Raw genomic sequence first — 15,622 nt, forward strand, 5'->3', positions numbered from 1 at the left:
TCGCTATTAAACTGCTAACAGTTTCCAGTTGGTCTACACACACACAGTGCATCATTTCACCCTTACTACCATCCTGTTTCATTGTGCATTCCCATTTCTAATCCACCAACCAATTTTTTTTTTTTTTGGCTTTAGAGTGTTGTGCTGTGCCGTGGCTAACAAATGGTAGTGTGTCAGGCTAACATGAAAGAAGTGTATTCATGAAATAAATTTAACACGAGGTGGCAGAAACAAGGGTTAGACTCAGAAGGCCTGACTGTACCAGTGTTCAAAATAAAAAGAAAGCCTGAAACCAGAAGGAAGTGTTTATGAAGGAGAGACAAGCGTGTATTTCACCTCTATCATGACAGGCTGTTTATTTTGAACCTCAGAGACAAAATTTCAATACTCAGTTTTTACCACACTCAGAATCAGATTAAGAGATTTGCTTCACTAGAGACAAGAACAAAAGCACCAGTGTGTTCTGTGAAGTGAGCAACAGTTGGGGTGAGGAAGGAAAAGGTTAGAGAAGAACCAACTGTGGTGGTCAGAACTATCACACTGCGTTAATAAAAAGCACCCTGATGCCCCAGTATTTTAAACAGTTTGTATTCACTTTACCTCTCACATACAAAGTTACCTGCTGTCATGGAAGATCTTAGGATCTGGTTAATGTTTGCAGGAAGGGAGGTAACTACAATTTGGCCAACTTATCTGAAAGCTGGTCCGCTGTCGCATGTGTTCAGCTACCTCACTTTGGGCACCCAGCCTCAAAGCTGTCTTGACAGGGGCTGTCTGCCCACCCAAGCACTAGGTGTGTCTATCCATTTTCTCTGGAGCTAGGGAGATGGTGAGGGCACAGGGCCCAATGCACTTTCACAGAAGCAGCAAGTACAGTCAACTAACTGGACTAGAAATTGAGCCCATTCTCCTGGAAGCTTTTGGGTTAAGAGAAGGTTCACATTGTTACACAAAGATGAGTAAGCGAATGAAAACATTTCTAAGTTTGTAAGAAAAGGCCCTAGTACTGTGTTGCACGGAACCATCTCTCTGCCCAAAGAAAGCAGGTAATGTTCACTTAAAACTGTCTAGAGACATGCACCATTATACTGATGGGTGTAATGGCCAAGGAATACTTACTGGGCCAGTAGCATAGCCATGCAAAGACTAGCTCGTACCCCAAGGATACTGCTATTTTCAAAAGTTGCCTTAAGGAAAAACATATTTTGACTGTACTTAAACAATTAAACATGATATAAATTCTTACATCATGAATGTACATGACTTAAGGCTTTGTGTTCCACCCTGGCTTTGGTTGAAAGTCCCTAGAAGTGCCTAGTGTGGCATAATTACTGAATAACAACCCCAAAATCTTGGGGACCACAATCATGGTCCTAATAAATTATTTACATACATTTCTTTTCAACAATCCAGCAAACATCATGAAGCTGCCTTCTGTATGCCAGGCACGGAACTGGAACTTCTCAGCTGGTAAATGATCTAGCCTTTACATTGCAAATTTCAGCTTCCACTGTTCCCCACCTTTGTACAGTTCAACTTCTTTTATGGGTTCAGAATGTTTTGGTTGGTTAGTATGTTTACATTCTTTCCTGTCAAGACATTTTAGGGAATAATTTAAAGCAGACAGATTTGATATTAACAACTCTCCAGTAACACAAAACATCTGCTAATAAGGCACTCTTGTTAAACGGCTCCTTAAAAAAAAATGCAGAGAGGGACAAAATCAGAATTGCCAAAACTCGGTGACAAGCGCTAGTGTAAGTGCAAACTTTGTCCTGAAAAGATGGAATAAATTTTCCAGGCACAATGTGCTTCAAGGCTGAATGCTGGTTTTTTAGAATTCAAATTGAATGTTCTTTGTCCAATTTCTCACCAACACTACTCCACCTATTTAAGTTTCGAGCTGTAGGTCCAGAGTCTCTTTTGCATTCTTTGTCCAGGATTACAGGATCAAGGCCTCCCAAACTTGTGTCAACTTCTCTTGGTTGGCAGTGTTAAGAATGACGTGTTTTTGGTCATATTGTGCACCCCCTGAAAGAAAAAGCAAAAATGAAGTGTCACTTGCATTTTGTAGATGTATATAGCATGGGTGCCCCTTAGGTTTTTACTTAAATGAAAACATGAACCAGGAGGCAAAAGACCTCATAGAAAGAAGCTTTAAATGTTGCCTCTATTGTGGCAGAGAGCTGATTGCTTCATTTTTTAATCTGCTATCACCAATCACGTCATGTACAGGGTTCCCCACCTCCTTGAAGGTCTACAGGTAGAGGCTGAATGTCCACCTGTCGAGTATGCTACAGTGGGATTCCTTTCATATAAGTTGTAGTAAGTAGTTGCTGGGGTCCCTTCTCTCATTTTCTATAATTCCGTGGTTTGTCCTTCATAGATTTCCATAGTTTTCCAATAGGAGTTCACAGCTTAATTTGTCTGATATTGATGGGGTAGGGGAGGGAATGACTGGAGAAAGATCTATCCTACATAGCAGTAGGGATATTAGAAAAATGACATGAACAGAATCTGAGTTGAAAGGAGCTCAGGCCATCTAGTCCAACCACTACGTGAAGCAAGCCCTTCTCCGTATTTCCAACAAGTGGTCATCCAGCTTATTTTTAAAGACCAAAATTGAGAAACTCATGATCTACCAAGGTAGTTCACGTCACCTGTGATAGCTGTAATTGTTAAGTTCTTCCTCATATCGAATCTAAATTTGCCTCTGCCATTTCTTTCCAATACTCCTAATTCTGCCCTTTGGACCAAAGAAAGTAAGATGAATCTTTTGTCCATGTCACTCCTTCAAATATTTAACGATAGCTATCCTATTTCCCCGATGAATCTGCTCCAGATTAAACAATCCCAGTTATTGCCAACAATATTTACATAACTTGGATTCCAGTTTCTCCATCATTTTCCCTATAATACGGCACCCAGAACTGAACACAAGATTCCAAGTGTGCTCTGATATCCCTTGTTCTCAACACCAATCTGCAACTTAAGATCACACTGACTTTTTCTATCTCCTTATTCCTTTCACAATCCACTAAAACTCTTAGGTTTTCTTTTCATGCAAAAAAAAAAAAAACTCCATCTTGTACAATTAATTTTTTGGACCAAAGTATAGGACTTAGCATTGATTGTTAATGAAATTTCCTCTTAATAAGTCTGGCCCACCCTTCTAGTGATCCCTTTCTATTTTCCTGACATCTGCATATCTAATAAGAAAGCATGCAACCTATGCTTTCTTCTGTCACACATATAAAATACTGACTAGAATTGAACCAAAGGCACTAGGGATAGTGCCCCTATGGACAAGATTTTAACAAGAGCAGCTCTTTAGTTTTCAGAGTGCTTTTCTCACAATCCTATGTGGTCAGCAGCGTGAGAATTGCTACCACTTGAGAGATGACAAAACAGTTTTCTGTAGGTAAAGTAACTTGCCCAAAGTCATAAGGATTGGCAGCTCTAACCCAGAGCTTCTGCCTTGGACACCACTGCTGCCTCTCTGTGGATGCAAGAAGAAACCAGTTTTGATATCTCATGAAGAAAAAGGGCCATATCATTCTAGGGGAATGATGGGGGAGGGGAAGAGGAAGACTGAGGAATCACTAGTCCAGTATAAAACCAAAAATAGGATATTTTTTATGCTCTCCTTAAGTCAATCAGTCTGTAGTCCCCACTACAGGGAATTTTCCTAGGCTTCTGTAAACAAATATTCCCATCATTAAACCTGTATGTAAATCTATCTATTGCCAAGCCACAATTAGGACTGCAAACAAAACGTTCCTAAGAAAAAAAATTTCCTAAGGAGATGCTTACCTGAAATTCTGGTTGGCAAATATTTGTTCTACCTTTTTGAGGTGCTCCTTAATTGTAAAGTATTAATAAAAGAAAGGCCTCATTTAGTGTCCTATTGACTTAGAATAGAAATTCTCTTTCAGAGAACACAGACCTCACCACAGAATCAGCAAACCTGGTAAGGGCAGGGACAATATACCATTCACCTTTTTGGTCCCTGCCAAATCCAGCACTGTGCCTTAGATATAGATGCCTCAGTAAAGATATTCTGAATAAAAGCTTTGGTGTTATGGTACTAGGGTTCTCATTCCATTTGATTTAATCCAACAACCATTGAAGTACCCCACTACAAGGCATGGTGCTAGGAACACAGACAAAAATGAAAAACAATCTGCCCCACAAGAAACTTACTCCACTAGAGACAGCCAGCACTGTAGACAGAAAATTAAATTAACTTAAACATGTCAACAATGGGGATTGGGAAAGGCTTCCAGTAGAATGGGGTACCTGCACGCAGATTTGATGAAATACAGGAATTGTGAGAGGCAAGAGTGAGTAGAGACTGCATACATCTACTCTACCAGAGCATGTCAGAGAAGTTGGTGCAGACACAAACAGGAGAAAGAATGCAGGTCTGGGAGAACAGCAAGACAGTTGGTTTAAAGTGTTTGTAGGGTGCAAAGTAATGTGAAATAAGTCTGGGAGGGAGGTGGGAGCCAGATTGCAAAGTTTGCATTTTATCTGAGAGCTGAGCAGGGAGGTGATGTGACAAGATCTGTGTCTTAGGAAGATTATTTGGACAGCTACGCAGGAAACGTTAGAAATGAGAAAGATGGGAAGCAGGAAGACCAATTAAGAAGCTGCTACAATAGTCCCAGGTAGATGAAAAATTTGAGCAATATATTAATATGCTGGGCATCTGACTTCTATATGTGGAAGCTGAGATGGACAGAGGAAGCAGGCTTTAGGAATAAGTACTGTCCCACTATTTTTAAAAGTGTTCATTGAACATTGAATGACAAAAAACTGTTATGCAGCTGTTCTAGACTGAAAGGGAAGAACAAAAGCATATTCAAGGGATATCTTCTTGCAACACTTGTATCTAATTAAATGATATATATACATATATATACACACGAATACACAGACAACTCTCACACAGCCAATCCTCCACTTCGACGAGGGTAACGTTACTAGAAAACAGCACAAAAGTAAAAAATGCAAATGCTCATACATTTAACCTACAGGAAATGGGGTTGATGTCCTGCAACCACCAAAAACTAATCTTTTGATAGACATTGCTGAAAGTGCACTTTTCCTAACCATCAAATTCCTGATAAAATGTAGTACACAAAATAAAACTGGTAACATGCAAAACATTTTTTCCCTTTTAATAGTTCCCTAGAATTCTATGACCTTTTGTGCTAATTTTTTTTTAAAAATTGATTTTAGACAATATTCATTTTTTACAACACATGAAGTCTAGAGTACCATAAATACTGTACAGCAAATAAAATTCTTAAAACTAAAATATTTTAAAACCTGAATCTTACCTTCCACTGTCATAGGGTTGTGTGGGGGTATCACACTATATATTACTGTTGTAAATCTCTCGACCTTGGCCTTCCTCTGAAAACCAAGGGAGAGGTTGCTGAGACTTTAGTAGCTGCTGTTGGAAGACTTGGAGACTGATAAGGTCTCAGGTCTTAACTTCACCTTAGAGTCCAAAGGACTTGCCCTATGCTGTGGGGCAAACACTGAAAATATGCAGCTAATGCACAGGGAGCTCTTTATTACTGAACAAGAGCAGTGAAGCACCCAGTAGGACACTAGCCCTCCACAAACTCGCCCATGTCTCGCCTCTCATTTTTTTTCTCTATTTACTGCACATGGCCTCGGATGTTTGTGGTCACCAACAAAAAAGTGAAAATGAACAAAACATAAAATCACAACAAAACCCTAAAGTCAAGAAAGTTAAGTATGCTAATGTTGAGGATTGACTAGTGTATTATACCCTAGCGTTGTGAAGGATATATAACACAAAAACTATAATATGCTGTTCATGAGCTGCCTGCAATTTAAAAAAAATCCCAGAAGCAAAATGGTATATTTGGGAAGATTTTTTACAGGTGCAGGCTGGAACTTACAAGTTACAATTTCCTCTTTTCTAATCACCATAGCATGCTAATAAGCTCTTGTTTTTGTGTAGATACATGATGATGGCTTTTTCAAATTTTCAGAGAATGGAATAATGAATATTAATATAATTATTATATACAAATATATACTATATAAATAAAAATCGGCATTTGTCCATCTCTTTAAGGTTTGCAAAGTGCTTTACAAATATTTATCTCTCTTATCCTCACAACATTGCACTGGGAAGTAGGGGCTTTTAATTATCCCCATTTTTACAGATGCGGAAACTGGGTCTGACAGAGGTTAAGTGACTTGCTCAGAATCACAGGGCTAGTATCTGCGGTCAATTTTGAATTCAGGTCTTCCCAGCTCCAGTTCTCTAACCACCATGTGACCTAGATGCTCGAATGGAATGATCTATCATAGAATTAGAAGGCCTTTAAAGGTCTGCCTTAAGACAGAAATGCATGTAAACTGCCTTTGAACAATGGGTATGTATCACTTTTTATAAAAAATGTGCAGAAGAATCGGTATTAGAATGGAATTTAAGATGGACTTTCCATGGTCGTTTCAGAATGGTGAAGAACACTGGACCACTGTCACCTGAAGATCAATTAAATGAAATACATTTGTGCCATTAAATCTGGCATTCATCTTACTATGTAATAAATAAGCAAAAGTTACAATAGGTGAAAATCCAACCTCTCATTTAACAGCACCACAATTCTGCCCCTAGCTGTCTGTGTGAGCTTAGGTACCTCCCAAGCTTTCTAGGTTCCAGGTTCCTCATCTACAAATGAAGGAGTTGGTGCCAGTGATCTCTCAGGGCCATCCCAGCACCGAATTCTAGGGCAGAAAGTTCCAAGGATTTGTCCTTTCTTGGCATGTGGGATTACGTGGCATCATTCTGTTATGTCCACAAGGTGGCAGTGTTCTCATACACTTGAACGTGAAGTTTAAGTTCAGAAAAACCCCAGTCTTGAGAAGGACCAGTCTAAACACAAGCTAGTTTAGGATTGTGCCAAACCTGCTGATTCCAATGATAACAACAACAATCATAGTAGTGATATTCACAATACCTAGCATTTTTATAGTGCTTTGAGGTTTATAAAGTGTTTTCCATGTCATTTCATTTGAACCTCAGTGACAGTCCTGTGAGGGGAATGCTATTATCCCCCCTTTTATATATAAAGAAATTGAAGGCTAAGAGAAGTCATCTGCCCAGGCTCACACAGCTATTACGTGTCTGAGTTGAGATTAAAACTTGGGTCTTCCTGACTCCCAAGTCCAAAATTCAATCTTTGAAAATGACTCCATTATTCTATTTGAAAAATCCACCTTGAAGACACTTATTAATCTTCTCCTTAGCCTGATCTACCCTCATTTTTCTAACCCCTATAGATGTACCCTCCAAGACTCTGTTCTTGGTCCTCTTCTCTTCCCTTTTGACCTTCTCATCATTGTGGGTTTATCATCTCTATTCGATGCCCCACAGATCCATATGTCCAGCTCTAGACTCTTCTGATCTCTGGCCATGCAGCTATGATGACTTACTGGATTGTTTCCAACTGGATGTCTTCTAGGCATTTCTAAACCAGCATGTCCAAGAGAAAATGTAGGAGTCCCCTCCTAAACTCACCTCTCTTCCAAATTTCTCGATTTCTGTTAATGGGCCCACCATCCTTCCAGCCAACCACATAGCCTCAGTGTCATCCTTGAAGCTTCACTCTTCCCCATGTAATCAGTCAGTTGCCTCATCTTGTCATTCATGACTCCATAACATTTCCCTCATAGCTGTCCCATTCTCTATTCACTTAGCTACCACATTACCTCACACCCTTATCACCTCTTGCCTGTATTATTGTAATAGCCTATTAAATAGTCTCTGCTTCAGCTATTATCCCACTCCAATCCTTCATCTACACAGCTGCTAAAATGATCTTTCTAAAGCACAGAACTCACCACATCACCTCCATCTTCAATAAACTCCAATTGCTCTCAATCGCCTTTAGGACCAAGGAGATACTAGCTCTTGAAAAGCTGGCTCCAATCTGCCTTACTCCCCTTCACACACCACGTGTTCTAGTCAAACTGACCTTCTATCTGTTCCTCATCCATGATACCTGATCTCCTCTTTCCATCAGTTTGCAATGGCTATCTCTCTGCACACATTCTCTCCTCACCTCTGCCTCTTACAATCTTCTGTTTCCTTCAAAACTCAGCTCAAAGGCCACCTTTCACATGAAGCCTTTCCTGATCTTCCTAGCTGTGAACATTCCCCTCCTCCCCCAACTACCTTGTATTTTTGCGTGTGTGTGTGTGTGTGTGTGTGTGTGTGTGTGTGTGCGTGTGTGTGAGACACACAGCTGGCACAGAGCAGATACTTAGCAATTGTTCAACTACTGACTGCTTAGTAAAAACCTGTTGATTGATTAGAAAATGTAAGCTCAGTCCCCCAGTGCCTTACTCGGGGTCACTTAGCTGTCTAGCATCATCTGGAATTTATACCCAGTCTTCTCATTTCTCAGTATGTTTCTCATATCATCAAGTTCTCCTTACTTCTAATACACTGTGGAACCCAAATTCACTGCAGTCATTTAGTGTCAAGAAAGAATTCACCATGCATTTTCTCGGTACTGTGCTCCTTTATTACACATCTCATCTGATGCTTCTTACCTTCACAACTGCAAGATTTTGGTTGAGAGCGCGCACACACACACACACACACACACACACACACACACACACACACAGCACATTTGTTTTATCCTAAATGGATTACCTCTTAAGTGTTATTCTTTCTGTCTCTCACCATATTTCCAACAGATTAAGGTCTTTGTTAATTCAAATCCTTTAAACACCTAATAAATGGCATCCCCAAGAGATCAGTCAATAAGCACCTACTATGTCAGGCATTGGAATACAAAACCAAAATTAAATAGTCCTGCCCTCGAGGAGCTTATATTTTATCTAGGACAATACACACAAAATTCCATATTAAGTAAATATAAGGTAATTTTGGTTGGTAGACTAGAGGGAAAGGGAGCAAGCATTTATTAACTGCTACCTGTCTACACACAGTAGTCTATACAAAGTAAATATAAGGTAATTTTGGCTGGGAGGGGAAAGAAGGAGAGAAGGGAACAAGCATTTGTTAAATCCCTACTATGTGCTAGGCCCTGTGATAAGCACTTTACAAATATCTCAGTTGACAAAGGATAATTCTTTGCCTTTACTAAAGTGATGAATATGTTAGAAATGTGTTCTAAGATTTTAAGTAAATAAGAAAGTTTTGTCTTTTAAAAAGGCATAGTTTAAAAAAAAGAATTCTGCTTTATGATGTTTTTTTTTCTTGAAAAGTAAAATCCGTATATAATCTGTTAATCTGCAACTTTAGTAAAGGACCTGAGCCTATTCTATAGCACTCATCTAAAAATCATAAAAATAAGGAGCAATGGGGAAGTTGGGCTTTGTATCATCAAGGCTTCATTAAATTTACAAAACATACTCAGTCTAGCCCATTTGTTTAGCGTGAAATAGAAAAGTACCCATTAATAATTTAAACTCAAATTACCCTAAATTGCATGAATAAAAGACCCCACCATAAGGCTGTATTCCGACCATCTCAATAATGACTGAGATCAATTTATTTTCCATACACATGCTATATTAACCAACTATTTTTTTTTTGAGGAGAGGAAGAGAGGGACCTTAAAGAAGGAATTGCCCAAGGATAATGACATCTTTCATATGTTGTTTGCTAGTCTTTTAAACATTTCTGTCTACACTGTCTCTTTAACTTGCCCTGAAATATTACAGATTTTCCCCACAAGATAATTTGGTCTGTAAGAAATGTTGAGATGAATGTCTTCGCTGTTTTATTTCCAATTTTTTAACGGGGGGGGGGGGGGGGGAATGACACAGCTGTATGGTATATCTTAAACAAAAGAAATAAAAAAATGGAGTAGAGTAGGGACAAAGCAACACTTGTATGAAGGAGCCAAAACTGCCTGCCTTTGCCTTGTGGCATATACTTATTGATGGATATGCTCATTTTAAAATAATAAGACAGGCAACAGAAATCATAATAAGATTTAAAACCAGAAATCAAGCGTGATAATGACCTTGAAATCTTTTAAGAAATTAAACCATAATCGAGAAAAATGTGTGTACTTTCACTGCAAATTGGATGCCCACTGTCCACAATCATGTTGCATACAGGTATTCCATGCCTTCCTTATGGCCCGGCTCTTCTATGAAGCCTTCTGTGGTCTCCCACTGGAAATGATTCTCCTCCACCTGATAGTCTACCAACCATACTTCTCTCATGCCCTTATCATATTCTAATTTGTACTCCCTTTGCGTACTCTATTTAGTAAGGTATAGTGAAAAAGTGCTAGACACGAGGTTGGAGGACCAGGGTTCAAATCCCAGCTCTAAACTTAGCTGTGTACAAATCACTTGATCCCTCTGGCCCTTGATTTCCCTCTTCCAGCTCTAAATTTATGATCAATCTATCACTCTCTCCCCATAGGAAATCTTAAGATCCTTAAAGACAAGAGGTTAACCTTATTGTATATCTACCCCCTGTGCCAGTATCTGGTACAGTACACTGCACATAGTAAAAACTTTAAAAATGTTTGCTGAATGAAGTAGGAGATGTAAAAGAATATGGATCAAGTACCTATTTTAGGGCAGCTAGGTGGCGCAGTGGATACAGCACGAGGCCTGGAGTTAGGGAGGCTCATTTTCCTGAGTTCAAATCTGGCCTCAGACACTTAATAGCTGTGTGACCCTGGGCAAGTCACTTCACCCTGTTTGCCTCAGTTTTCTCATCTGTAAAATGGGCTAGAGAAGGAAATGGCAAACCACTCCAGTATCCTTGCCAAGAAGTGTCAGACACAACTGAAAACAACTGAACACCACCATCTATTTTAAAAAAATACCTTTCCCCTCCACATGCTTGAAAATAAACAGCAGACACAGAAGTAAACATAAGGTGATTTTGGCTGGTAGGGGAAAAGGGAAGGGACCCAGCGTTTAGTAAATAGGTGGTAGAAACAAAAGAGCCCTGCCCTCAAGGGGCTTACATTCTATGAGAGACAATGGGTACACGCAGGAATCTATACAAAGTAAACAGAAGGTAATTGTGGCTTGGTAGAAGAGAGGTAGAGTGAAAAGAACATAGGACTGGGATTCAGGGTTAGGAGGACCTCTCTGAGCTTCAATTTCTTCATTTGTAAAACTATAATACTCGTGCTGCTTATAGAACCACTGTGAGGAAGGTGCTTTGTAAAGCTTAAAACAGAACAAGATATAGTGGAACAAGCACTGGACTTGGAGTCAGGAAGATCTGGGTTCAAATCCCACCTCACACACTTACTAATTGTTAGGACCTTAGGCAAGTTACTTTATACCACACTGGGCCTCAATTTTTTTTTTCAGTTTACTTGCAGCACTTTTATTTTTCCTTACACAACTACGTGTTGGGCATTAGAAAGATGCAACTCCCCATCGTAACGTCATACCATCTGTCACAGGCTCACTCAGGTTTTCTAACGCTAAAGAAAAGGCATCATTAGAATCACAGTTCAATGAAAGGAAAAAAAAAATCTTTACCTTTGATATCTAAAACTAAGTTTGGCTTCAACTTGCTATAGATTCTTCCATCAGACTTAATACTCCAGAACTGGCTGTCTTCATTCTGGTCAAGTGCCAGGCCCAGTTTAGAACCTGAGGTCACAAGACTTCCGACAATGGTCAAGCAGCAATCCTCTGCGATCTGTTCAAAGGAAAAATAAAACCCAATATATCTTAGTTCTTAGGTGGTGCAGTGGGAAGAGTGCTAGTCCTGGAATCAGGAACGCGAGTTCAAATCCTACCTCAGACACTCCTAGCTGGGTGACCCTGGGCAAGCCACTTAACCTGTGCATGACTCAGTTTGCTCATCTGCAAAACAAGGAATTTCCTCCACCTCCAAGGGTTATTGTGAGGATAGAACAAGATTTTTTTGTAAAGCATTTTGAAAATGTTAAAAGCACTATGTAATTATTTTTCTTATTACCATCATTCCTTAGCCTGTCATCCACTAGAAAGAGCTTAGCAGACGTCTTCACTTTATGAGTTACGGAGGGGCAGAAAGACTCTTCAGATGAAACCTCCACCCTCTGCCAGTCAATTTGTTCACCATACCCACAAAAATAAAATGTTAATGATTCCACCATTATATTAGTCTCTCTAATTTTAACAGTAGAATAGCTAATAAACTATTACACCATTGAAAAAATTTAAAATACGGTTATTAGAGTCTCTCGCCCTTCCTCCAATAGAGTTCTAAAAGAAGCCTAGTAAAAAAAAAAGGTAAACTACCTCTGGGGTGATACAAGACAATGATTTTATTGGACCATGTCTGCGCCCAATGCGTTATTCACAGATACTCCCAAAAGCTGTTATTCTAAACTCATTCTAATAAAAACTTTATGACAATGCCACATAGTCTTTTTACAATGACACATATAGTTCTGCAGCCTATGCTTTCTCTACTGAAGTCCTACTCTCATACTCAACTCTGGTCCAGAGATGAGCCTGGTTTCTTGAGGGCCATTTTGGGACAGTATAAACTTTGCTAAGTTCTGCAACGCCAAAGGGTTCCTTGTTATGGAATCAGTGACAATCTGCACGTTTTCTGTCTGTCAAGGACCAGCCCACCTATGTTCAGGGAGGCCCTTTACCAGGAGGCCACAAGGTGATGAATTTTTCAAGTACAGCAACTCTTTAGGGCCTGGCCTCTTCTAAGCCATAGAAAATTCACACAACTGGACTCAGGGATGGAGAACCTGCGGCCTCAAGGCAACATGTGACCCTCTAGGTCCTCAAGTGTGGCCCTTTGACTGAATACAAACTTCATAAACCAAAGAGCATGAAAATAAAATACAAATACATACTCTTCAATGAAAGTTGAAGTGAAGAATGTGTTTAAGGATACAGTTATTCCTTTGCTGAAATATACTCCATCACCCTAAGTATTACTGACTGAATTCAAGGCTGTTCCATATCTTTGCCAAAATGTTCTGGCCTGGAGCAATATTCCTGTGAAGCACACCGTTCCCTGGGTCTAGCTTAAGATAATGTTGGCCTCATTTTCAGCTCTAATCTCTTTGTTAATCCCTTTTCGTGCCTTCCTTGCATGCCCAAACAGTACCTTCTGTTTACAAAAGGGAAGGCTTTTTCCCTTCCAGCATAACAGCTGAAATTAAGACATGAATTCCCCTCCCTCTCAGAGTCACTTTCAGAAGTCTGTGGACATCTTTGGCTGATTCATGACTCTTGACATTTTCTTTCATTTAAGCTCAGTCACAGGCTGAAAACTGAAGCATTTATAATTTTAAATGAAAAATGTGAATGAGCTTTATTTTGCAGTCTTGTTCAGATACAGCCATAGATGGCTTTAGCCTGGAGTGGGGCAGCTGGGGAGGGCCCCATGCCTGGAGTCAGGAAGACTCCTCTCTCAGAGTTCAAATCTGGCCTCAGACACTTACTAGTTGTGTGACCCTGGGCAAGTCACTTCACCCTGTTTACCTCATTTTCCTCATCTGTAAAATGAGCTGGAGAAGAAAATGGCAAACCACTCCAGGATCTTTGCCAAGAAAATCCCAAATGGGGCCACAAAGAGTCAGACCCAACTGAAACAACTGAACAACAGAGATGGTGGTAGGAGGTATTTCCTCTTCTCTCCCTCCAGAAGAAAGGAGGTGAATTTTTTTTTTTAGAACCCAGTGAGACAGAAAACGAGGAAGGGGATTTTGCTATGTGCCTTGCAGCATCTCACATCTCAACCATTCTGTTTGACTGCAAAAGCTACAGTCGGGAAACAGAAATGCTGATTTGTATTTATTAGCTCCTTCTGTTCATAGCTAATGACAGCACAAAGTAGGTTAAGAGGCTTGCACAAATACAAGCACCTCCCTTTTACATGTTGCCACGTAACAGAGGGGGGGGAAAAGCATAATGACAATGACGCAAATGTAGAGTTGATACTATATGAAACCAGTACAGGAACTGAAAAAGGGAGGGCACTCCCAGGGCAAAGCTATGTTTCGGACGGAACACCCCTTGGAGGGAGCAGAAGTATGTTAGAAGGGAAATGGCAGCAGAGGCTCACTGTCTGGTCCCAAGGGCTCACCCTGCATTTGATGCATCCTTCTTGGTAAATCCATATCTGATCATCTGCTCCGACATCCTCCATCACTTGTATCCTGAGAAGCTTCAGATCCTCTAGGTTTCCATTGGTTGACATGAATAACCCTGTGGCTTTATTTCGAAGCCTGAAGTAGATCCGTTTCTAGGAAAACAGAAACCAACAATAATGAAGCACTATTAGGAACAGTACTGATTAGGCCCATAGTTAGTACGAGCCTGATGGAGGTGGAGGCTGGCCTGTCTCAGAAAGTCCTGGGTTCTTTCAATGAGGGAAACAAGATGAAATTCTGAAAAAAGTGCCATGGGGCAGGGAACCTGCCTGCCTGTTAACACGTGCTTTGTTGGGTACAGTCCATGTTCTAAGGCTAGATCCAAAAGCACTTTTAGAGTGGCCCTCAACTCAGCTGGGAAAGGAGACTAAATATAAAGCAACTCAAGCCAATTTCAAACTTTACTAGCTGGGAAAACATTCTGAAATTAAGGGAATTTTAGGAAAAGATAGAGGGTGGAAGGGAGAGTATACAAGTGTAAACCACAGTTATGAAAACTGCTCATGGAAAACATTAGAAAAAAAGAAAAAACTATACCTGAATAAAAGGTCTGAGGGAACCTATCTGGCGGCAGCCACTGAATTCATACCAATTAGGCACTTCTGCGGGTGACAGCAAGATCTGCCGCCCCCTATAATTGCTGTATTCATAAGTGACCCATCTGGAAAAAAAAATTTTAAAAGGTAACCTATAATCAGTGACAATGCCCCTATCAAAAGAAACACAAATTACATTCATTGTTGGAATCTTAAAACTTTCCAGAATAATCCTTCCAAATTATAGATAAGAAAAGACCAAAATCCTATCTCACTTCCTTGTCTTCTTAAATGCCACCTTGAAAAACATTTATACTACAAGCAAGAGATTAGAGGATACTTTTCTAAGAAAAATCATAGCAGTATTTCCCTTACAAAAGGGGAAGTAGACAATAAAACTCATGTACTCTTTTAGCGAAATAGCCCCAGCTAGCCCCAGGAGCCATTCCCACTCTATATAGTCAGTGAAGTACAAGGGAGAGCTCACAGAACCACTCACAATCAGAACCTTCTTGTTTAAAGTCATAGTCTCTGCTTCAAACTCTGAAAGGCTGAAGCTAGTAGTGTGCCCAGTGACACTTTTCTCAATCAAGGCACACTCCGGAAGGCAAATGTGGACATCAGAAGGTTACTCTTGTCCACTCCACTTTCCAATAACTTAACGGTTCCTCTGATTGTGAAACTGGGTTGGGAATCCTAACATAACAATCCTGGTTTTCTCCAGGCTAGGAAATGACAGGGGTAGAAGAGCGGGTATACAAATAGCTAAATCATAGCCACAATAGTTTCTGTATTTTGTAAAATACAGAAATGTAATATATACAAAATATATCATACACTGTATTAAAAGTAATAGTGCCTAAAAGCAACACTTTAAAAAAATTTTTCATTATTCTTTCCACTGAG

At 39.9% G+C, this 15,622-nt stretch overlaps 1 protein-coding gene and 1 long non-coding RNA gene across 2 annotated transcripts in view; one reads left to right on the plus strand and one right to left on the minus strand.

Annotated features, from left to right (window-relative positions):
- Positions 1–330: 330 nt before the first annotated feature.
- The window catches only part of CRYBG1 (crystallin beta-gamma domain containing 1), a 77,604-nt gene continuing 62,312 nt past the window's right edge, over positions 331–15,622 (minus strand). The window contains exons 17-20 of the mRNA XM_036765927.1: positions 14,718–14,841; positions 14,114–14,272; positions 11,551–11,713; positions 331–2,031 (exon numbers count right to left, since the gene is read on the minus strand). Coding sequence (XP_036621822.1) covers positions 1,943–2,031; positions 11,551–11,713; positions 14,114–14,272; positions 14,718–14,841 — 535 coding nt within the window. The 3' untranslated portion in view covers positions 331–1,942. The remainder of the gene's footprint in view (positions 2,032–11,550; positions 11,714–14,113; positions 14,273–14,717; positions 14,842–15,622) is intronic.
- Positions 1,402–12,154, plus strand: LOC118855894. The gene is made up of 2 exons (XR_005010823.1): positions 1,402–1,470; positions 12,009–12,154. It is a non-coding gene; the product is annotated as an uncharacterized LOC118855894 (long non-coding RNA).

This window comes from Trichosurus vulpecula, chromosome 7 (assembly GCF_011100635.1).
Source record: "Trichosurus vulpecula isolate mTriVul1 chromosome 7, mTriVul1.pri, whole genome shotgun sequence".
Classification (NCBI taxonomy): Eukaryota; Metazoa; Chordata; class Mammalia; order Diprotodontia; family Phalangeridae; genus Trichosurus; species Trichosurus vulpecula.